The following is a 24,862-nucleotide window of genomic DNA, read 5'->3' on the forward strand; positions in this document are numbered from 1 at the left end:
CAAAATTAGGGTGTCACTCATGCAGGACATACCTCTATATCCCCTGTTCCCGCTAATATTTTGTCCTCAGGAGGCAAAGGTGCGGGAGATCAGGGAATAATTCCTTCCCTCTAAATATATTTCACTGTTTTACACCAAGTTCTGCTCTTTGAGACATTTAAAACAAAAAGATTGAAAAGCTTTACAAAAAGCCTTTTAAACAAATTACCTTTTTCAGTAACTTTTTTTCCAATCAACAAAATTATGTTTATAACAAATTAACAATATCTTTAATTGTGACTTTGAACTAACAGGCAAAAGGATACATACTAGTTTTACCAGTTGTGGAAATATCAGCTGACTAATTCATGTATCACATGTTGATCTTCATATAATGGAAATTGCCGGTTGTTTAATGTTTGATTTATTTTATTGTTAGCATCTGCCACCTAGTGTTACAGAAGTGTAGTGTCCTTCCATATGGCCACCTGACAAAACATCAGTGAATAACTTGAGTTGTGATATATCTAATTCTTTACTTATGATGACAGCAGTTTACTCTGACCTCAATCATCTTGGAAAGCTGTAAACATAACACAACAGTGCAGTGTCAAAGTATGTGTCCCTTTTATCTCCCCACAGATGAAGCCTTTCGGAAACCTATATCAACTGCAGCATATGTTGAAAGACAAATGCCACAGGAAAGACATCAACAAATGGGTAAATAACAATGCAAAGTCAAAGGTGCTCTTAGTCGTGTAAGAGCCTGGCAAATGAAATAATTCAAGAATTAAATATACTTGGCATGTGTTAGTTTGCAAATTATATGACACATCCTTTAGGTGAAGCTTGTACCTGAGCATCAGAACTACAGAAATTTATTTCACTTGGCATCATCCCCTAGGGATATTTCTTTCTTATTTGCAACAGCAAAATTTGAAGATGGTCATTCTATCTTTTATTAACTACTTTGGCTAAAAAAGGATTCAGTAAAATTTTTAAAAACATGCTTTTTTACAGCATCATTCTTCACAAAGCAATTCTAGAAGGTGTATTAATGTTTTTTGTATAATTGTATATACTTATGTGATATAATTTCTTCAGTCAGCTTAGAACAATGACTAACTTTTGATAGGTTTTATAGTCATTGGAAAGGGCTGTGATAAGGATGCTGAATCTACGTTTGGGAGCTTGTTTTTTTCTCCATTTAGAGCAGCAAAGGGGAGGAGATAGTGGTTCTTTTTAATGAGTGTGATTTTCTAAGTGTGTGGCAACTCAGCCAATAAAAGGAAGGTGGGGTACAGCAGAGCGGCCATTGTGGAAGTGGGCGAGTGTAGGAATGGGAATCTGAGGCTTTGGCTTGAGAGTCTCCAGCAAGGAGGCAAAGTTGAGAAGCAGGTAAGAACAGGTAAAGTTATTTTTATAGTAGTTAATTCAGGGCTTCCCAACCTTTTTATGCCATGGAGCCTTACCATTAACTGAGGGGTCCGTGGCCCCCAAGCTCGGAACCCCTGAGTAAAATAAAGGGACACCAAATTGCAACCAATTGAATGACGTAGAGATGCAGGATTAGGTGATGTGTTGCAGCTGCATGATGTGGGAGCTAGTGAACTTCAAATGTGGTTCCTGGTGACCACGTCTGCAGCAAGTGTTAGTTGCTTGAGGGATTCAGGCTCAAAGCTAGCGGCTTGGAATCCGAGCTTCAAACCCTGCGATGCATCAGAGAGGGGGAGAGCTATCTAGGCTCTATGTTTCAAGAGGAAGTCACATCTATTTCAGATTTGGTCTGTGCCCAGGTACAAGAGAGTTTGCCTGTAAGTGGGGCAGGTAGAGGGAATCTAAGAAGTAGTGCTGGAGGAGCCTCAGCCCTTCAGCTTGTCCAATAGGGATGGGTTTCTTGCTTCCTGTGCAGATGGGAATAGAGACTGTAGGAAGGATGAGCAACCAAACTGTAGCAACGTCATTCGGTGGGGGGGGGGCGCACATTCAAGAGGGAGGACAAAAGAGAAACGTAATTAGGCATAACATAGTTAGGGGAATAGTCACAAGAATCTAGAAATCCAAAGGCTATGTCTCCTGCCTGGTGCCCAGGTTCAGGACATTTCACCTGACCTGCAGAGGAATTTGGAGTGGGAGATGAAAAACCTAGTTGGCATGGTCCATGTGGGTACCAATGATGTAGGAAGGCCAGAGGAAGAAGTTCTGCTGAGAGTATTTGAGCAGATAGGGACTAAAATAAAATGAAATCAAAAAGGTATTAATCTCTGGATTGTTACTTGAGCCATGTACAAACTAGTACATGTTTAATAAGATCAGAGCACTAAATGCATGTCTCAAGGATTGATGTGGATGAAGTGGGTTTGAATTGGTGAGAGATTGGCACCAGTACAGGGGAAGAAGGGAGCTGTTCCAATGGGGCAGGCTCTACCTGAGCCTAGCTAGGACCAGGGCCATGGCAAATTGCATAACTAAGGCTATGGATAGGGCTTTAAACTAAGTAGTAAAGGTGGTGGGTTCAACAGATTAGAAAAGTATGAATTAAGTAAAAGGGAAGGAGAGGGCTGGAGTGGTTATGGAAGTCTCCAGAATTTTAAAAAAAAGACAAAAAGATCTGAAAGGAATAAAAATTTACCTTCAGATAACATGAAGGCAAAATTGAAAAGGGTGGTAAATACAGGACTGAAGGTGTTACAATATATTTGAATGCACATCGAATGCAAAATAAGGTAGATGAGCATATAGCACAGCTAGACATTGACAGGAATGATATTGAGGGCATCACAGCTGGGAGCTACACATCCTATTGCAAAGACAGACAGGTGGGCAGTGGGCTTGAGTGGCTCGTCTGATTTTTAAAAAATGGGAATTATATACAGGACTTGGAATACTAGCCTGGATGTGGCATACAAGTTACAATGGAAGGGAAGAAATGTGAAAGTGGTCTTGGGGGATTTCAATATACAGGTAGATTAGGAAAATCAGGCTTTCAGTTTATATATTAACGATTTGGATGACGTGATTGATGGCTTTGTGGCTAAGTTTTGCAGATGATACAAAGATAGGTGAGAGGCAGAGAGTGTTGGGGAAGCAGAGAGTCTGCAGAAGGACTTGGACAATTTACAAGAATGGGAAAAGAAGTGTTAGGGATGGAATGTAGTGTAGGGAAGTGTATGGTTATGCATTGTGGTACAAGGGATAAAAGTGTAGACTATTATCTTGGTGGACCAATTTCGAAAACCAGAGGTGTAAAGGAACTTGGCAGTCCTAGTGCTGGATTCCTGAAAGGTTTATATGCAGATTGAGTCAGTGATAAGAAAGGCAAACATTAGTCCAAAAGGACAAGAATATAAAAGCAAGGATGTAATGCTTTATAAGGCATTGGTCAGACCATAATTGGAGTATTGTGAGCAGTTTTGGGTCTCATACCGAAGAAAAGATGTGCTGGCATTGGAGATGGTCCAGAGGAAGTTTACAAGAATGATCCCAGGAATGAAGAAGTTAATGTATGAGTAGCTTTTAATGGCTCTGGGCCTGTACTCGGTGGAAGTTAGAAGAATGAAGGGGGTTCTCATTAAAACCTACCAAATACTCAAAGGCATAAATAGAGTGAACGTGGAGAATATGTTTTCAATAGTGGAAGAGTATAAGGCCAGAGGGCACAGCCTCAGAATCTAAGGGCATCCCTCTAGAACGAAGAAAAGGAAGAATTTCCTTGACCAGAGGATAGCAAATCTGTGGAGGCCAAATCATTGGTTATATAGTTCTTGATTAGTAAGGGCATCAAAGGGGAGAAGGTAGAAGAATTCGATTGAGAGGGACAGAGCATACTCAATGGGCCAACTGGCCTAATTCTGTTTCTATATCTTATGACCTTAACTATTTCATGGCAAAAATGTCACAAATATTTCAACCCTATTTTAAATCAGATTTGATTCTTTCCTTTTAACTTGTCTCTATTTTTCTCACAGATTTCACTATTTTGCCATACAAAATTGGAAGTATATTTGAAATCAGAAACAGAACTGAAAAGGAGGTGAAAGAAGCTTGTAAAGATGCAGGGAGCGTGAAGGAGAGGGATAATAGGGTAAAACGAATGTTAGCAGTTGAGAGAACATAGACAAAAGATAAGGGAGGAACAAAGTGCAGAGGAGGAGACATGAGAACTGTGGCATGTCCTTTACAGCGTATCTTCATACAATAGTATTGATTGGACTAAGTGTATCTCATGACAACAGTAATTAGAAATGAACTGGTTTGAGAAGGCCTTGCTTCCTCTTTCAGATTCTCTGTAATTTAACTTCTGATATTTTTCTCAAGCTATCTTTTTGTTTGAGAGTTGTAATAATACTGATTGTTTGTGCTAAGTGCAGCCAATGTTTTAATTTTATTTCCCAGTAATTAGCTTTGCAATAGTTGATTACTGTTTGCTATGGGGGGTTTTTGCACCTGCCTTTAGTAAAATATTTATGATTTTAGAACATAATAAAAATTGGGCAACTGGTTTCATTATTTTACTCAAGTTTGTATTTAGGACTCCTCGGAAGATTAGCACACAATAAAAATACTGGCTATTGTGAAGTGTTTAATCTGATCTGTTCTAAAAATCTCACATTTAATCGAGTCTTCCAGGTACCAGTAAAGTAGGTGTGCTTTTAATTGGCAGCAGCACCATATTTTAGAATGATAATTCCAATACAGCTGAGGAACTCAAGTTTGTAAATATATTCCTTGAAATGATATTTATGACCTGGTATCTGCCGTCTACCAGGTCATAAATATCATTTGAAAGAATGTATTTACAAACTTGAGTTCCTCAGCTGTATTGGAATTATCATTCTAAAATATGGTGCTGCTGTTAATTAAAAGCACGCCTATTTTACTGGTACCTGGAAGACTCAATTAAATGTAAGATTTTTAGAACAGACCAGATTAAACATTTCACAATAACCAGTATTTTTATTGTGTGCTAATAAAAATACGTCTGCCGAAACAAATCTTCTACTCCCAGTTTAAAGGTGGCAAACGTAAAAGAGGCGGGCAACAGAAGAGATTCAAAGACGTCTTCAAAGCCAACATGAAGAAATGTCACATTGACATCAACAATTGGGAAACCAATGCCAAGGACAGGAAACTCTGGCAAGCCATCATCCGAGAAGGAACAGCAACTTTCGAAGCCAACAGATGTGCAGAATTAGAAGAAAAGAGAAGAAAATGGAAAGAGAGGCAGCAACAATCAAAGCCCGATCTGCCATCTGGAACTACCTGTCCTGAATGTGGAAGAACTTTCAAAGCCAAGATTGGACTCATAAGCCACTTGAGAGCCCATAAGTAGATCAACAGAACGAAGACCATCATCCTCGACCTCGAGGGATAGCCACGACAATGAAGATTTATGACCTGGTCTTGTAATTTCATTCAAAGCTCAAATACCCTATGGTTCTTGGAAAAGATCACAGAATCAGATCTAATATTCCTTGAGGAAATGGAATGTCTTATTCTGTGAAGAATTGCTTAGTGTTCAAGTTTGCCATTTTACATTTTGACCACATAAAGTAAAATATCATAAGTTTGTATTTGTACAGCATTTTTCACAAGCTTACAATAAAATTATTTGCACACTTTAAAGCTAGTTTAAAAAGTAGCTATTATGACAATGGAAGGAAATACACTAGAAAATTTGTGATTAGCAAGCTCCAACAATCCAAAATTGCAAACAGGATTTTTTTAAAAATGCCATTGGTTGAGAGTAGCACATTGGTCAGTTTCCAATTGTCTGTAATAGAAATACCTTCTAGCACATCTGCCTTCGCTCTATATTTTACACCCCTTCGGAATGATGTTATTACAGTAAAAACCTTTTAATAAATGGCTCAGAGAATCATGGCCATTCTTCTTCATGCTGATAATTGTTTTCAGTGATACACTTTTTGGAAAACATGAGCAAATAGATAACTTTGATTAATAATATCCGTAAATGTTTTGGAAACTAATTTGATATTAAAGTTGATTTATACTGATTTAGTCATCTGTAATTATGATACCTCTGGTGAGCTCTCTCAAATATCTGCTTCAAAAAAGGATAAACATTAAAAATTGGGAATACTAATTATATCCCATAATAGTTTAGTGTATGAAAATTATGAGGACAAATTTAGTAATAACTATGATTTTCAATCAACAAATATATTTGTTTGAATTTTCTTTTTGCATTTATTCTCATTCCATCTCACAAATAAACCAACTTAATGACATTTATAAATATTTGGCTGCAATTATATTTAAATTAGAGATTGACATTAATATTAAGATCAATATTAGAAGGCAAATAAACAAGGGAAAGCACAAAAAATATGTATTGTGATTTGCTGTTTTTTTGCATAGATCTACTTGATTTTAAAATATACTTCTTTGTGCTCAATTGTATTTTCAGGAGCTTGGGTTTGTTGCCTTCCTGTTGCTTATGATCCTTTGCTTGCTGAACTTTGCAGTTGTCCAAATGGTGTGCAAATCAGCAGAGCTTCCTTCCAATAAAGACAAATATTGGAAAAATCAGCATACCACAACCTGTGATGATCCTTGCAGGTGAGATGCTTATATAACCAATCCTGTCTGACACTTCAATGATCAGTTGTGAATTTAATTTTATTACTTATCACTGAAATTCCAGTGATTTAAAAAAAAATTGGGTCAAGTGTTTTTTTTAGATTAAAATACCTCAACTTGTTCCATCAACTCTAATTTCATTACTGCTCCTTCCTTGTTGTTTTCCTTATTTATTCAGATATATCCAATTGTCCTTTAAATATTGTTGAAGTGACCACTTTTTCGAGTCCTTTTCCAATTAGGACACAGTGCAGAAAGGTGTGGCTAATTTTGGAAGTCAGTGAGTCTGAACAGGAACATGCCTCGTCGCATGTTCTCAGAGTCTGCTGAATGACAACTCAAGACAGGAGAGCTCATATTCTCCCCACTCCATAACTCTTACTCACTACTGTGCCCCATTCTTGTGACATTGTTGTTATGTGACTGTTTGAATTGTACTCCACACTCCCTCCCCTCAAGGATCCTGGGAGGAAAATAAACATATTCTTGCCATATTAGGTCACCAAGCAAATCTTCAGCCCATTGTTTAAGTCAGCTGCAGAGACAAGTATCAGAGAAATTGATCTCTGTGTTCGCCTTTTTTAAACACCCACAAATATTATTTAGTTAACCATGTGAAAATATATATAGTTTTATCATTCATTTCTAAATGAGTTATATCTTTTCTAATTCTTTCGAGATTCTACAGTCAATGAAAACAAGTATATACTGTTTATCTTATCATTTTGAAATCTCCAGTATATCTTACCTTGAATGTTCCTGCTGTACTGAAGAAATACTAATTTTTCAAAACTTTTTTATGACATTCACCTGCAGATTTTTCACCTAATATCATCCCAGAAGCCTGGAATTGCTTTTACTTTTTATGACTCTTTCTCTTTTGAATTTTCAGACTATTGTTTCAATGGGGAAAGAATTCAGAGTTCTGAGATGCAACAGGACTTGGGAGTCCTCGTACAGGATACCCTTAAGGTTAACCTCCAGGAGGAATTTAAGGTGGGGGTTTACATGGGAGGCAGGGTTTGAGGGTCAGCACAACATTGTGGGCTGAAGGGCCTGTACTGTGCTGTACTATTCTATGTTCTATGTTCTATGTTGAGTGGTGGTGAAGAAGGCGAATGCAATGTTGGCATTCATTTCTAGAGGAATAGAGTATAAGAGCAGGGATGTGATGTTGAGGCTCTATAAGGCACTGGTGAGACCTCACTTGGAGTACTGTGGGCAGTTTTGGTCTCCTTATTTAAGAAAGGATGTGCTGACGTTGGAGAGGGTACAGAGAAGATTCACTAGAATGATTCAGAGAATGAGAGGTTTAACATATGAGGAACGTTTGTCCGCTCTTGGACTGTATTCCTTGGAGTTTAGAAGAATGAGGGGAGACCTTATAGAAGCATTTCGGATGTTGAAAGGCATGGACAGCATGGATGTGGCAAAGTTGTTTCCCATGATGGGGGAGTCTAGTACGAGAGGGCATGACTTAAGGATTGAAGGGTGCCCATTCAGAACAGAAATGCGAAGAATTTTTTTAGTCAGAGGGTGGTGAACCTATGGAATTTGTTGCCACGGGCAGCAGTGGAGGCCAAGTCATTGGGTGCATTTAAGGCAGAGATTGATAGGTATCTGAGTAGCCAGGGCATCAAAGGTTATTGTGAGAGGGCAGGGGAGTGGGACTAAATGGGAGAATGGATCAGCTCATGATAAAATATGGGCTGAATGGCTAACTTCTGTTCCTTTGTCTTATGGTCTTAAAAGTTTTCAAATCTGCACCTGCAAATTTTTTTAATATTTCATTATTTCCTGCCTGAAATCATGCAACTTCCTATTGTTTGTATCTGACACATATTTGTCCATGTCACTTAATTATTGTGTGTTCTATTTTTAATCTGTATGAGTTTGCCACACCCAACAATCAGCAGATTTGGAACATTCGTACGTTGGGCGTCATACACCTGTAAACTTTAAACAAACATCCCAAGTTAGATGAACTTAGTTTCTGACAACATTGGGCTAATACAGAAAAAACAGATCTCTGAAAATCCCTTAAAGCTACTCTGATTATTTCAGAATCAGACTTATTATTACTAACTTATATGATGTGAAATTTGTTCTTCTGTGGGACCAGTACAGTGTAGAGATAAAATCTGTACAAATTACAAAAATAAATAAATATTGCAAAGCAAAAAGAGTTTTAAGGTAGTGTTCATGGGTTTGTAGACTGTTCAGATGTCAGACAGTGGAGAGTAAGAAGCAGTTGCTGAATCATTAAATGTGGATGTTCAGTCTACCTTCTCTCTGACGGTAGTAATGAGAAGATGGTGTGCCCCACATGGGAAGGAGCGTTAGTGATGGATGTCACCTTCTCAAGGCACCGTGTCGTGAAGATGTCCTCATTGATGGGGAGGGTTGTGCCCATTATGGAGCTGGATGCACCTACAAACCTTAGCAGCATCTTTAATCCTGTGCATTGGTGCCTCTATAGCAGGCTGTGATGCAACCAGTCTGAATGCTCTCCATCATGCAAGTATAGAAATCTGTCAATTTCTAAGAAGTCCAAACCATTTAAGGAACATGTAGGCTAGGACCTTATTTATTGATTCATCGGAAACTGAAGGGTAACCTTAGAGGTTTATAAAGTTATGTGGGCCGTCGACATGGTGCATGCTTACAGTCTTGAACCACAAATCTATAGGACATAGGTTTCCTTGAAGCATCTTGCTTACTATGTCTTAAACTACGATTCCTCTGCTGTAGTGTAAGGCTTTCTCAACATTCACATCTCTGGGGGCTTAAATGTTATTCTCACCATAAGCAGCGGATCAAAATTTGTCCAGCATTGAAGGTGCCTAACTCCACTTGTTCGTGCTGTAGATTCCAAATGCCTGTGACTGGCAGACTCACTGACTCCAGTCTCATTTCTGTGCAACATCATAGTGGGTCACATTACTGCTAAGCAGTCCTTTGCTGCTTATCGCTGATAGTTGATGTGTTCTCCACATTATCTGTCCTTGATTGGATGTCTACCCTCGTAGATACAGTTGGGTGGTGATATCTACAATTGGAGAAAACATCAGAGCTCAGATTGGGTGGTTGCTGGGCACTGAAACCACACAGTAGTGTATGCTATAGGGATTGAGGCTTTGTATAATGTAGTCTCTGCATATATTTTGTTCATTCACCTTTACTATCTTGCATAACCAATTTCTATTGGTGTTTGAAGATTTGTTTAAGTGGTCAAAGTGAAATATAAAAGTAAAATCCATCTTCAGTTACTTTTTCTTGTGCACCATTCAGTGGTGCCTCACTTCCACCTTCCCACTGCTTGGTAACTCCAGTTCTAGATGACGCCATTCAATGGCACAGAGAATTAATCTGCAAATCTCATCATTCTTTTAGGTTTGTTCTTATTGAGACAGTCCCTGATGGGTTGGTCTATGCTGAAAATGCTACAGGATATCAATCAATATACAACTCCTGGATGAACCTGATAAATATGGCAAACAGTAGCCTTGACATTGCCTCTTTCTATTGGACGCTTACTGGGAGTGATATAAATGTGACTGATCCTACCTCCAAATATGTAAGTAAAACTGTCCGTGTTTTCCTTGTGCTTGACTGTATTCACTGTATGACATTGTGTTTTTGTGCTTTGGATTCTGGAGCAGTACAGCACAGGAATACACCCTTTGTCCTGATTTCAATTGAAACTAATCCCATTGTCTTGCATGTGGCCTATATCCCTCCATTCCCCTGCCAGTTCATGTGCCTGTCTAAATGTCTCTTAAATGTTACAATCATATCTGCTTCCATCATTTCCCCTGGCAATGCAATCTAGATACCTACAATTCTATGTTAAAACATTATATCATAAATTTCCTCTAAACTCCACCTGCTACTTTAAAATATGTCCTCTAGTGTTTGACTGTTAAAATGTAATATTATGTTAAGCTAGCATCAGATTGGCTTTTACTCAAACTCAACATGTCAGAGAAAAATCAGAGATAATGTGAACTCTGACCATAATCTCACAATGATCCTTGGATGTGTCAATGGCACTAAAGAAATGGAGGACCCTGCTTAAAATGGATTACGAGGAAAAAATAATAAATTACAATACGGGCAATCTTAACTTCAGTGGTGGGGCAAATGGAGACTATTTTCAGGGAGAAAAATCAATTCAGTTGGGGAAACATGAGTTCATGAAAATCAGCTTGCATGGAGTTGTTAAATTCTAACTTTACTGAGCACTCTGATAAACTAACAGAGGTTATTGCAAGTAGGATCGTAGGTGATATATGGACAAGGACATAGTTAAATTCTCCATCTGGGAAGTAGGGAGATGGAGCTAGGGAGTTTGGATCATGGGGCAGAAAGGACCAGTGGTGGTCTAGATCTTGAAGTTTGGGAGGGGAGGTTGCAATAGGATGCTGTGAATTTGCAAAGATTGAAAGAATCACACTGATGTGAGAAGCAGTTTGAGTGTCTGATTGGTGAAGAATCAGACTGGATGCTGGTTTAGATCAAGCATCTGATCTGCAGTTGGTTGGGAGGGAAGCGAAAGGATGTGTTAGCTCACGATTGGCTGGGAGGGGTGAGGATCCTGATGGTGGTTGGGTTTGGAAACAATGAGAAAGCGCTTCTATAACGGTTGAGTATTATATCAAGCCTACCTATTACTAGTTCCAGAGCTGAGGATCTGATCAGATAGAACACTTTCCATAATGGTGATGCTGTGAGGTCCTGCTTCTGCATGAAAGGGCTGCAATATCCAGATGAAGGTTTCCAACTGCTGGATAAATCTAGGCTTCTCTATGCCTTAAGCTGTGAACTTCATGAGACCTGCAGTAAGTTCACAATATTTTTGTGATTAGAGTTGAATCTGAGCATGCAGTGCACAAAATTATTGCACCGTGCAGTCTAATTTCTAGGCCATGGTGTTAAAGGTGCAAAGATGACTTGGGTATAATCTTGATAAAGGCAGCAAGTGTTTCTTTTTCCTCTCTAATCGAGAAGTGGGTAAAAGATTCCCCATTACAAAGCTGGCAGAACAATTTGGCCAGGCTGTGGATCGTGGGAGGCAACGGGGAGGCAGCTATCAAAATTTCAGGAGTGGAATGGGTGTAGGGCATCAAGGGGAGAATTAGGAACCTGAGGAAAGGACATAAACGGCCGAGAGTTGAGGTAAGTAGTATCAAGTGTGAGGACATTGATTGAGTTGCTGGGATTAGAATTTTGGGGTAATGAGTGTAAAGATGTTAAGAAGCCTTGAGGCCAGGACATTAATAAAAGGACAATGGGTGTCAAGACCAAGCACATTGGAGGGAAATTAATGAGCTGACTGCATCAAGTATATTTTGCATCAGGGAATGAGTAGTGAGATGGGTCCATCATGATCAGACCATGGCCTGAGAAACATAAAGTGTTGTGAAGAGCAGTCAGGTTTTTGAAGAAGGGTCCCAAATGACATCAGCAGCGAGATGAATGTGCAAAATAGGCTGAAAAATTCTAAAGAGAAAAGTTATTAAAGATAACCCATCTGGCAGACAATTGATGTCTTAGATTTCTCATGCCTCATTCAAAGCAAGGCTGGCTGTAGATGGTTCATATTCTGCATGGAGGTCAGTGACCGGTGGTGTTCGCAGGGATCTGTTCTGGGACCCCTCCTCTTTGTGATTTTTATAAATGACCTGGATGAGGAAGTAGAAGGGTGGGTTAGTAAGTTTTCTGATGACACAAAGGTTGGGGGTGTTGTGGATAGTCTGGAGGGTTGTCAGAGGTTACAGCGAGACATTGATAGGATGCAGAACTGGGCTGAGAAGTGGCAGATGGACTTCAACTCAGATAAGTGTGAAGTGGTTTACTTTGGTAGGTGCAGTTTGAAGACAGAATATAATATAAATGTTAAGACTCTTGGCAGTGTGGAGGATCTGAGAGATCTTGTGGTCCATGTTGTTAGGACACGCAAAACTGCTGCGCAGGTTGACAGTGTTGTTAAGAAGGCGTATGGTGTGTTGGTATTCAACAACCATGGGTTTGAGTTCAGGAACCCTGAGGTAATGTTACAACTGTATAAGACCTTAGTTAGGCCCCACTTGGAATACTGTGTTCAGTTCTGGTCACCTCACTACAGGAAGGATGTGGATACTGTAGAGAGAGTGCAGAGGATATTTGCAAGGATGTTGCCTGGATTGGAGGGCATACTTTATGAGAGTAGGTTGAATGTACTTTGCCCTTTCTCCTTCGAGTGATGGAGGATGAGAAGTGACCTGATAGAGGTGTATAAGACAATGAGGAGCATTGATCACGTGGATAGTCAGGGACTTTTTTCCCAGGGCTGTAATGGTTAACATGAGGGGGCATATTTTTAAGGTGCTTGGAAATAGGCACTGAGAGGATGTCAGGGGAAGTTTTACACACAATGATTGGTGGGTGTGTGGAATACACTGCCGGTGGTGGAAGCGGGTGCAATAGGGTCTTTTAAGAGCCTCTTAGATAGGTCCATGGAGCTCAGGAAAATAAAGGGCGATGTGCTAGGGAAACTCTAGGCAGTCTCTAGAGTAGGTTACATGGTCGGCACAACATTGTGAGATGAAGGGCCTGTAAGGTGCCATAAGTTTCTATGTTCTATGTTGGTCCCATTAAACTACCAAGCCTCAGGTGCACAAATGAGTTTTGCACTTGTGATGTGAAAGCTTGTGTCGCATGTTGTTTGTCTTCCCTAGACATGTTGGCAGCCTCTCATTGTATATGCATCATATATGTGAAGGATGCTGGGTAAATGTTTTAACCTTTGAACTCACTGAAAGCCCTATTGTTCATAGTAAATGGGCTTTAGATGAAATTCCTTTATGGAGATCACAAAAAATTGCATATCACAGAAGAATTTTTTGTCCAATGTGTTTTCATATTAATATGCTAAAAATTCTACAAATGACAGTAAGATAATTCCACCACTAGGTAGCATTAGCTGTGTGTTCTATAACCCTCATTTGCTGTAGATGAAATTGAGGGTTATTATGGAAGAAATGTCAAAGACACTCTGAGGTGTTCCATTAATGAGATGAATTTCTGTCGCTTGATCCTGACCTAATGCAATTAATTACGTCTCTATGCCATGTTCTTCTCTGCCACATTTCTGATTTGTATTCTTGCACGTGTAATCTGTTAAAAGAAAGGAAATGAATGACTAATCCTTATTGTCCTCTTTTGTTTTTAAACATATACTGCCATAGGGTGAAATCATACTTGATGAGCTGGGGAAATTGCCTTTAAGGAGAGTCAATGTGCGTGTGGCATCGAGCATATTGAAATTCCCACATCAAGAGTCAAGTGACCTTAAAATCTTGAAAGAGAAAGGTGAGGACCATGAACGCTTGTCATCCTGTGTCACCTCAACGGGATCTGTCAATGAAGGCTTATTAGAGATGTGGTAGAGAAGACAGCACTCTTAGAATCCGTGCAGAAGAATACTGGAATCCGGCATAGAAACAGACATTGGCCAAAGAGGAAAAAGGAACCATAACTTAGGTCCTTAATTCTTGTATCAGTGTGTTGCTGGGTCCGACCCATGTTTTCGGGTGGAAGTCCTGGTTTGCAACACTGGATTTTAGCAGATGATTCTTAGAAAACATACTTCGCAGTATAATATGCTAGAAAATTTAGGCAATTTGCTTAGAGTCATATAGAGCAATACAAGATTGAAGTTATTAACTTCAAACTTTCTGCATTTTCACTCAAAGCATTGAACTGCACATGCATGTAACGAGAGTCGTATAACTCATCTCCTTCTACCTTAGGCCACAAACTTATCAATCACACCTGCTGTGGACCACTTCTACAAAGAAGGGATCCATATGCTCCACGACCGCTTGACTAGGTGTGTACATGTAGGAGGGGACTATGTTGAAAAATGAATGCGCTAGGTTTTCTAAAATTGACTCCTTCTACCTTAGGCCATGAACTTATCAATCACCCCTCGTAAATAAAGAACAACAATAAACTGACAGATGAATGAAATGCAACTTCTGATTCTTTTTCTGCACTACTTAACTTGCTGAGTCTTTTCTGTTTGTAACTAAAACAGAAGCTTAACTTAAAGACACATTTTACTGTATCTTTTTTTTTACTATATCTTATGGTCCTGTTTCTGTTTGGTACTGTTTAAATAAAATCACATTAAATATAATGCTCCACATTTGAGAAAGGTATTTTCAATTACAGGAATTCAAATCAGGAATGTGAATTTTCAAAAAATAATGCATGGTGTTCTTCATTCAAAGCTCTGGATTGTTGATAAGAAACATCTATATATTGGGAGTGCTAATATGGATTGGAGAGCATTAACTCAGGTAAACATAATTATTCATTGTAAAGCCCTCCCACTGATAATTGTCTCCAACAACATTCTCTGAGAATAATTGGTACTTAAGCTCTTTAACAGATTCTGTTACTTGTATACCTGAGCATGTGCTGTGTAAAAGTTAATTATCTTGAGGTAGACATGATTACATTTGACTAAAATATTTTAACTAGAGATGTGCAGGATTCAGTCCTCATCTCTCATTCCTTCCTAGCTGTTCACATACTGTTTACACTATCTGCATTACATGGTGCAGATCATTCCTTTGATTGTCCAGCAGCTCTCCATGTTGTGGAGCCTCCTACATCTTGATACTTAATCCATGCGTGGGTGCTATAGACCACTCCTACCCATGTTTTCCCTCAGCTCCATGGCAGCCTTTTATGGAGTTGTCTGTGGCTGTTGTGGAGTGAGTTCCTTTACAAAATAACGACTGTGCCTGTGATCAGTACTACAGTGTTTGAGTACTCCTGAGTACAAAGCACTGAAGCATCTCTTTTTATCGGCCAATTTCCCAAACTTTTGAAGGGAATCAAACTAGTCTCTAGCACAATGCATAATACATGTTAAGTGTACCAAAAAGAGGGTGAAATTCAATTTCTTGCCTCTGGAAATGTCCAATATCATTAATTCCATTAATTATTAAAATATTTCTGGTGTCATATACAGAATTATTGTTAAAACAATTTAAACCAAGTGGTTCTATTACAATTTAGCAGCAATTTTGATTGTAGTACAATTCGGTCAAGCTCTGATGTTATCTAGTGGAATCCATATTGTGAACAAAGTTAAGTAGTCCTCCTTGTAGGATCTCTTGTAGAGTTCTTGTAGGATTGAAAATTAGTTTCAGTTGAAATTCATTTTGATCCAGTGGACTTTTTCTATGAAGTATTTAGCAGGGTATGAGGATATTCAACTGGTCGTTTTCCAACTGTATGCTTAGTTGAAAACGACCAGTCGAACATCCTCATATCCTGCTAAAGACTTCATAGGAAAAGTCCACTGGATCAAAATGAATTTCAATTGAAACTGGCCCAGATTCAATAAATTATTTAAATTGTTCGGTACCTATAAGACATCACTTAGAATTTTTCAATGATAAGTAGTAATGAAATGTAATCTTCAGTGTTTTGAAAGCATTTTGAAATTGTTTTTAATAGCCTTGGCAATTGATTTATTTGGTTATGCCAAACTAGTGAACTTGTTCTCAGTAATATACAGCAGGTACACAATTGTGTTAGTACTGTGTATTAGCAGTTCATTTTACTAGTGGCACAGTATATCACATAAGATTTCAAAACTTAAGGAAATCCCTCAATCTGACTGACATTCATTCTGGACTTCTAATGTAAAGCAGATCACAGGCTTAGAACATCATGTACACATTACTACGATATTTCCAAAAAATTAAATCTACAATTATATGGGAAATCCATCTTTTGATTTGATGTACTTTTTCCAGGTTAAGGAGCTGGGTGCTGTGATTTACAATTGCAGTTGCCTTGCCAATGATTTCGCCAAAATATTTGAAGCTTATTGGAGTCTTGGACTGCCAAATGCCACTATCCCCATGCCATGGCCATCTTCTTATTCCACAAACTTTAACAAGGAAACACCTCTTGATGTAAAACTAAATGGAACTACTGCAAAGGCGTACTTCTCAGTGAGTTGAAATAAATATTACTTTTCTAAAAGGACATATGAGGTGATGGGCAAAACAGCCTGTAAAGTGGAAGCTCAACACTCATGGTGATCTGGTATTGGTCTTGCCAAAATATTTGAAGGCAGATTTTTCATCTGGTCAGAGATTTACGAGGCTCAGACCTTAGTGCACATTTATGATGAATGCAGTAAATATTTGCCTCCAACATCCCCTACCCTTAGGTTCACTTGTTCCATTCCTAACACCTCTCTCCCCTTTCTTGATCTTCCTCTCTCCATCTCTGCAGGCAAACTGTCTTCTGATATTTTTTATAAACCTACTGATTCCCATGGCTATCTTGACTATATCTCTTGCTACCCTGTCCCCTGTAAAATTGTCACTCCCTTTTCTCAGTTGGTGTTTGGATTACGTCAGTTTTAAAATACAGGCTCATGGAGTCTCATGACTACTGTGCAGCTAAGACTACCTCAATGCTTTTTCTCCTTTCACTTCTCTGGGCTTCATCTTGTGAGTATTGCTCAGTTCAGAAATCGTGCTTAATAATAGCTTCAGTGCTATCCTGCCTGCTGCAGCTGAGAAGTTATAAATAGAAGTACTAATGGAAGGAAGGGAGTAAAGTGTTGCTTCTGAGACTGAAAGGCATCAATGGAAAAATGTAGCAAGCATACTGTTTGTGCAGGGTTTTGTTTCAAAGTATGCATATGAGTGACTGGAGCAGACAGAAACAAGGAAAACAGATACTTTTCCATATTATCTGTCGATTATCTGACGAAGGGTCTCGGCCTGAAACATCGACTGCGCCTCTTCCTATAGATGCTGCTTGGCCTGCTGCGTTCACCAGCAACTTTGATGTATGTTACTTTTCCATATTATCTGTGATTAGAGGATTGCATGGATAGGATTTGAAATATCCCTAGTTTGGCGAGGACCAAAAACTAGGGTGTTACTCCAGCCGAGTACTGAGGGAGTATTGCACCTTAGCCTTTTGGATAATATGTAACACCTGTATCTGCTCTTAGAAGTAGATTTATCAGTCCCATAGAATTTTTTTTTATATAAAGGACAGAACTTTCTAACTGTTCTGGCCAAAATTAACCCTTCCTTCAATATTGCTTGAAAAAAAACTTGATTAAGAACATTTTTTTGTGGGAACTTGCCGAAAACACTGACTGCATTTCCCACATTTTCGAAGTACTTTATTGACTACAGAATGCTTTGGGATGCTCTGATAGGGACATGGTAGAAATTTTATCTATATAGAATTTTATCTATATAGAATTTTGTTCTTGCAGCTTCTGTTGTAAAGAGCAGGACTTTCCTTCAAATTGAGAAATAATGCTGACGAATTAGAATTGGTGATTTAGACAAGTAAGAAACGTGGACACACTGTGTCAAGCTTCTCACAAATGCTTAAACCTTCTTAGACCTGTTAAGTTTACTCACTTTTTTAAATTGTAGGAGAAAACTATTAAGACTTAAACTGAAAATAATTTAGTGAATCTTTCTGTCAGTGAAATCTTTGGAAAAAGAATTGAGCACAAACTTTAGATTCAAAATCAGAAGAAACAATTAGAAAGCTGGATACTTCCCTTGTTTACATCTTCACAGATATCCCAAGGAGATATGTTTCCAAGCAATAGATTTGAGATCCATAAATTCAGTCAGTGACTTAGAAAACATAGAAACATAGAAAACCTACAACACAATACAGGCCCTTCGGCCCATAATGCTGTGCCGAACATATACTTACTTTAGGAATTATCTAGGGTTACCCATAGCCCTCTATTTTTCTAAGCTCCATATACCTATCCAGGTGTCTCTTAAAAGACCCTATCGTATCCACCTCCAGCACCGTTGCTGGCAGCCCATTCCACACACTTACCACTCTCTACTTAAAAAAAACTTACCCCTGACATCTCCTCTGTACCTACTTCAAAGAACCTTAAAACTGTGTCCTCTTGTGTTGGCCATTTCAGCCCTGGGAAAAAGGCTCTGACTATCCACATGATCAATGCCTCCCATCTTATACACCTCTATCATTTCACCCCTCGTCCTCCATCACTCTAAGGAGAAAAGGCTGAGTTCACTCAACCTGTTCTCATAAGGCATGCTCCCCAATCCAGGCAACATCCTTGTAAGTCTCCTCTGCAAGCTTTTTATAGTTTCCACATCCTTCCTGTAGTGAGGTGACCAGAACTGAGTGCAGTACTCCAAGTGGGGTCTAACCAGGGTCCTAAATAGCTGTAACATTACCTCTCAGCTCTTAAACTCCATCCCATGGTTGATGAAGGCCAATGCACCGTATGCCTTCTTAACCACAGAGTCAACCTTCTTGCCAAATAGGCTGAATCTATACCCAGGAACCTAGGAACAGAGAGAAGAGGCAATTATAGAGAGAGTCAGCCTAAGCAAGCACAGATTTGGTTGGATTTTATTGTTGTTCTGTGCTGCAAATTCTTTGCAATTCTTTGTGATATTTTGATATGGAGGCCTCAATTTGTTGAGTGGCTAATTTAAATTAGATAAAATCAATTAGTTGTAGTAGTTTGAGGTTTTACAACCTGGAGCTATTGCAGAAACAACAGAAAATGTTGGAACTACTCAGCAACTCAGACATCATTTGTGGAGTTGAGAAATATGGAGGACAATGGTAATATTAGTGTCATCCTGCAGATGAATTAGGTGAAGCAATTTAATGTTTCTCATTTGGATTGGTTCATTCAAGGAGCTGTACTTAAAACATGTCAAGGATGGTTATTTATATTACTACCACTACTGGAGCTGCATATGTTCATATTGTCAAGAAAGCAGAGATGTTATTTCTAAGTACAAATTATCAGTCACTGCATAAGAACTGGCATTAAAGAAAACATTTCAAGTACTAACTTATTGATTTATCTAGAGTTCTCCTCCAAGGCTGTGTCCAAAAGGCCGGACTACTGACATTGATGCTATACTCAGTGGCATTAATGCTGCAAGGAAGTTTCTGTATATTTCCGTCATGGAATATTTTCCAACATCACGTTTTCTGCGACATGTGTTGTAAGTGAAATGGATTACTAATACATCAGGAATACGTGATTATGGTATTTACATAATTACAGTCCTATATATGATTGTAAATCTCATTTTGTTGCCTAGATACTGGCCACTTATTGATGACTCACTGAGGAAAGCAGCAATTGAACGTCGTGTTCACATCCAGTTGTTGGTTGGTTACTGGAAACATTCAGATAAATCCATGCTGGCTTACCTTCAGTCTCTGCAGGCTCTAAGGAACGTCAAGAAAGTCCATTTTGATGTGGTGACTAACTTATTTCTTTCCTTTAAAAAGTTACTAGTTGCATCAAAGACTATCTGGATTTTATTAATTCTAGGTTAATTTATTAATGTAAGGATAAATACAGAAATGTATGTGGAGTAATCTCAGTTTGTATAAATTACTCATACTTTGAAACAGTCAGTAAAATATTTAGCATGTTGCTGTGAGGAATATTTAGAATTAATTTCTCATCATTCTTAGGGTCTTTAAATTCTATGGAGTTCCTAAAGGTATACTGGGCTTTAACTATTCCATGTTCCAAGCCTTCCCTGATAATGCTCCCAGGCTCTTTCTGCACTACATTGATGACTGCATTGGTGCTTCATTGGCACCCATGCTGAGCTCATCAATTTCATCAACCTTCCCACCAACTTCCACCCTGCCCATAAATTTATTGCTCCATTTCTGACAACTTTCTCCCTTTTTCGATCTCTCTGACTCTATCTCTGGAAACAAACTGCCTACCAAAATCTTTATATATCTACCAATTCCCATGGCTAACTTGACTATACCTCTTTCCACCCTGTCCCTGTCTCCTGTAAAACTGCCATACCCCTTTCTCAGTTCCTTCATCTCCACCACATCTGCTCCCAGGATGAGGCTTTTCTTTTCAGGACATCTGAGAAGTCCTCCTCCTTCAAAGAACAGGGTTTCCTTTCTGCGCAATTAATTCTGCTGTCTCCTGCATCTCCTCAGTTTCCTGGACAGCCATGCTCATCCCTTCTTTCTGCCCCTTAACAGTGATAGAGTTCCTCTTGTTCTCACCTACCACCCCATGAGCCTCCACGTCCAACACATCATTCTCCTCAACATCTGCCATCTTCAACAGCACCCTACCATCAAATACATCTTTACCTCCACCCAACTCACCGCTTTCTGCAGGGATTGCTCCTCTATGACTCCCTTGTCCACTTGTCCCTCCCCACTGTTCTCCCTGCTGGCACTTACCGAACAAGCAGAGCGGCACATTCACTTTCTCCCTCACCTCCATTCAAGGCCCCAGACAGTCCTTCCAGGTGAGGCAACACTTCACCTGTGAATCTTTTGGGATTGTCTAATGCGTCTGGTGCTCCCGGAGCAGCTCCCTCTACACTGGTGAGACCCAACATAGATTGGGGGACCAATTTGATGAGTACCTCTGCTCTATCTGCAAAAAACAGAATTTCCCAGCGGCCAACCATTTAAATTCCTATCTCCATTCTTGTTCCAACATGTCAGTCCATGGTTTCCTCTTCTGCCATGATGAAGCCGCTCTCCGGGTGGAAGAGAAACGCCTCATATTCCACCTAGGTAGTCTCCAACCAGATGGTATGAACATGGATGACTCCAACCTCCAGCAATTTTTCCCTCCCCTTCCATCTTTTTCAATTCTCCACTCTAGTATCTTACCTCTTCTCCTTGTCTGTCTATCACCCCCCCCCCCGGGTGCCCCTTCTCCTTTCCTCTCCTATCAGATTCCTTCTTCTCCAGCCCTTTGCCTTTTCCACATATCACTTCCCAGCTTCTTACCTCATTCCCCTCTCCCATCTGGCTTCACCTATCACCTTCTAGCTTGTCCTCCTTCCCTTTGCCCTCACTTTCTTCTTCTGGCATCTTCCCCCTTCCTTTCCAGTGCTGATGAAGATCTCAGCCCAAAACATCGACTTTATTTATTTCCATAGATGCTGTCTGACCTGCTGAGTTCCTCCAGCTTTTTGTGTGTATTATACTAGGCTTTGATTTTTCTTATACATAATGTGAATTCTTGTTGATTAGTAGTAATATAAACATTACTATTTTGTAGAAAATCTTCATTGTTCCTTTGGGGAAGTTTAGCAAGATTCCTTATGCAAGAGTGAGCCATGCCAAGTACTTTGTAACAGAAAATATTGCATATATAGGTAAGAGGTTTATCATTGTTTCAATGCATTAGTGTTCTAAGTCAACAATTGTAATGTGGAAACAGATTTGAGGATCCAGTCAGTGGAGCAGAAGACACTGATTACAAGTAAGTACACTAACATTTATTTACAGACAAGCAGCAAAACATTCCACCAACATCTAAGTCAAAGAAGTACTCAGCTAAACCACCCTAAGTTACAAAAACTATGACACTAAACATTCAGTAACACTTCAAATTCAACAGATACTTTAAGTCTCCCCAAGAAACACAACTACAAAAGTAAACATTCAGCCTCTCCTCAAATCACTATAATTAGGATAATAAAAGGGCACTCTTAATGGATATCACTATGTATTAGATGGTGGTGTATGTCCAATAAAAATGCACCATATCTGTTTTGGAGTTGATGGTGTTTCTTTAACATTGATGCTTTGAACCTGGTGATGGAGGCGATAGAAGAGGAAAGTGCAGCTGTGATAGGCTGGGTGACTTGCTGGAATAAATCTTACAGAGGGAAACATTGCAGACAAAGTGTGCCAGTGATAGAAAAAGTGCAGACTCTACTAGTGACGGTAAGGGAAATAGAACAGTGCACCTTGAGTGCTGTAGTTGCACCCAGCCAGGTAAAGTATGGATACTTAATTATGTTCCTGGTTTTGGACTTGTAGACAGAGGTTTTCAGAGATCAAGAAATATGCCACTCATTGCTGAACTGCCTTGCTTTCAGATGGCTGAGGCAGCTCAATAAATACTTCTTTTCTGTATTATTTTGTATTCCTTTAACACCTTGACTATTCCCATTAATACACTTTCTAATTATCAAATAACCAAGAGTGCATATATTGTCATTGATGTTTTAATGACATCTTTTATACTCCTTTTATCTGATATGCTTCTTCCCTAAAATATGTTCATATTGTCTGCATTTTAATCTGTGCAAGAATATTTTATTTGTTATCAACTGTATCCATTTGATCTAATTACTATATAGCACTACATCCGACATCCAGTTAGTTAATTGAGTACTAGTGAAATTGGACCATTTGACTGATTGCAGGTCAGAACTGAGACTTGCTGTTGGGTTCCTTGATATGTTATAGAAATTATTGTCAAACATATTAAATAGTATAAAATAAAAGAATATTTTTAGGTTTGCAAATGAAGATTCTACACCAAATCATTTTCAGACATATTGCTCAGATTTTGGAGGGAGGGTATTTCTGCTTTGCTGCAAATATATTGTTTTCATCAAAAGTATTGTCTTCCAGGTACTTCAAATTGGTCTTATGACTACTTCAATACTACAACTGGAGTTGGTCTGCTGATAAATCAGACTTCAGGATACGAAGAAGAGGCTGATAATACAATTCATTATCAGTTAAAGAGCCTATTTCAAAGAGACTGGAATTCCAACTATTCCATCACCTTGGATGATTTGGAAGATGATCTTTTGTATTAAACTAATGGATTAAAATTATGGTTTGTGGGTACTGTACATTTGGGGTAAAACACAAACAGGATCTTTTAAACTCAGAAGGCTTTTGTTTTCTATGCTCCCCTTCAATTCAGAGGTTGTGAACTGAAGGAGAGTAAGAGGCAAACGCTCACTCTGTCGAAGAGTAGTGAAAGAGATAGAGGCTTCCTGAATCATTGGGCTCTTGGTAAATGGTAAATAATTATGTGAGCTGAGTGGGATTCTTTCATTCCATTGCAGGATACATCTACTTTTACGTGTGAAGAAATTACATGTTGGACCCTGGGAAAGAAAGATCTGCCAATCTTGGCCAGGATTGGGTGGGTAACTTTCAAGGCTTTCTGGGCTTGATCTGGAGTTTCCAGCTTAGGGACCAGTCTGTGTGATGAGACTGCTGAGATGAAGGGGTGGGATGGGGTTGCAGTTTGGGGAAAGGTAATTGGATAGTTGGGGAATGATCTGCAGAACAGGTGTGTGGCAGTAGTTGGTGGGTAGTTCCATACTTTGAAAGAGGAAGTTGCTTACATTTGGAGAGTTTGGACAGGCAATGGTGAGGAGGAATTGCAATTGGAGTTGAGTAAAAGAGTGGTAGATCAAGAGGAAAGATGAGTGCATAAGGAGGACTGCTAAGACATGGAACATCTAGGTGACATCTAGTGAGACTGTAGGGGAGAACTGAAGGAAGGAGGACTGAAGTAGGTGGGGATTAGAGGAAGTACAAGGAAAATGTGCTGATGAAATGGACGTGGACAAGATTGAGTCCATGTGTGTGTTTCTATCATCAAGGTGTGGTGGTGAAGGCGTGAAGTGTGAATGTGTATCCTGCTGTGTATGCATGTATGTAACACACACAAAATGCTGGAGAAACACAGCAGGCCAGACAGCATCTAAGGATCTTGCGCTCTTTTTTTCTCCAGCACTGCCAAAGGGTCTCAGCTCAAAACATCGACTGTACCTTTTTCCATAGACGCTGCCTGGCCTGCTGAGTTCCTCCAGCATTTTATGTGTGTTGATTGATTTCCAGCATCTGCAGATTTTCTCTTGTTTGTGTATGTATGTATGTATGTGATCAGTGGTAGAGCAGATTGTGATCTTATATTTGTGTGTGTGTGTGTGTGTATGTACACGCGCATGTGTAGGGTAATGTAATTGGTGGAAATGTACATATTTCACAACCACCGACATTGAGTTGGTGTTCACTTTAAGATGCTGGTCTGATGTGATGACCTAGTTACATAAAGTACTGTTACTGTGCTTTGTATTCAGTGTTGGAGTACAATAAATAAGTTGTTACATGTTTTCTTAAAACATCTCACTTTGTTTTATTTGGGGAAACCTACATTGGTGACCCAGATGGTCTAGGACCATTCCAGAGTTATTAAACATGCCACAGGCAGCTGTGGGGCCAAATTTTTGTGTGTATGTAAGGCAGAGGTTGACAGATTCTTCTTTCTTTCTTTTTCAATCTTTTTATTAGTTTCATAATAATAAACGTACTATAATATTGATACAAAGTTATTGGGAATACATTGTTGTAGTTAACATAGTTAAATATCAGCCCAGTTGACACATGAGCGTTAAAT

At 39.2% G+C, this 24,862-nt stretch overlaps 1 protein-coding gene across 3 annotated transcripts in view; it reads left to right on the forward strand.

Moving 5' to 3' along the window:
* Positions 1 to 24,545, forward strand: part of LOC134355420 (5'-3' exonuclease PLD3) — a 47,551-nt gene extending 23,006 nt beyond the window's left edge. For 2 of the 3 annotated variants that reach the window (XM_063065309.1, XM_063065394.1), the window contains exons 2-11: positions 622 to 699; positions 6,410 to 6,561; positions 9,976 to 10,159; positions 13,812 to 13,935; positions 14,800 to 14,927; positions 16,401 to 16,601; positions 19,504 to 19,643; positions 19,743 to 19,905; positions 21,707 to 21,803; positions 23,074 to 24,545. In XM_063065309.1, the coding sequence (XP_062921379.1) occupies positions 622 to 699; positions 6,410 to 6,561; positions 9,976 to 10,159; positions 13,812 to 13,935; positions 14,800 to 14,927; positions 16,401 to 16,601; positions 19,504 to 19,643; positions 19,743 to 19,905; positions 21,707 to 21,803; positions 23,074 to 23,264 (1,458 nt within the window). In that variant the 3' untranslated portion in view covers positions 23,265 to 24,545. The remainder of the gene's footprint in view (positions 1 to 621; positions 700 to 6,409; positions 6,562 to 9,975; positions 10,160 to 13,811; positions 13,936 to 14,799; positions 14,928 to 16,400; positions 16,602 to 19,503; positions 19,644 to 19,742; positions 19,906 to 21,706; positions 21,804 to 23,073) is intronic. The other variant, XM_063065467.1, reaches the window with a different exon arrangement.
* The last annotated feature ends 317 nt before the right edge of the window (positions 24,546 to 24,862 follow it).

The sequence above is a fragment of the Mobula hypostoma genome, chromosome 1 (assembly GCF_963921235.1).
Source record: "Mobula hypostoma chromosome 1, sMobHyp1.1, whole genome shotgun sequence".
Lineage (NCBI taxonomy): Eukaryota > Metazoa > Chordata > Chondrichthyes > Myliobatiformes > Myliobatidae > Mobula > Mobula hypostoma.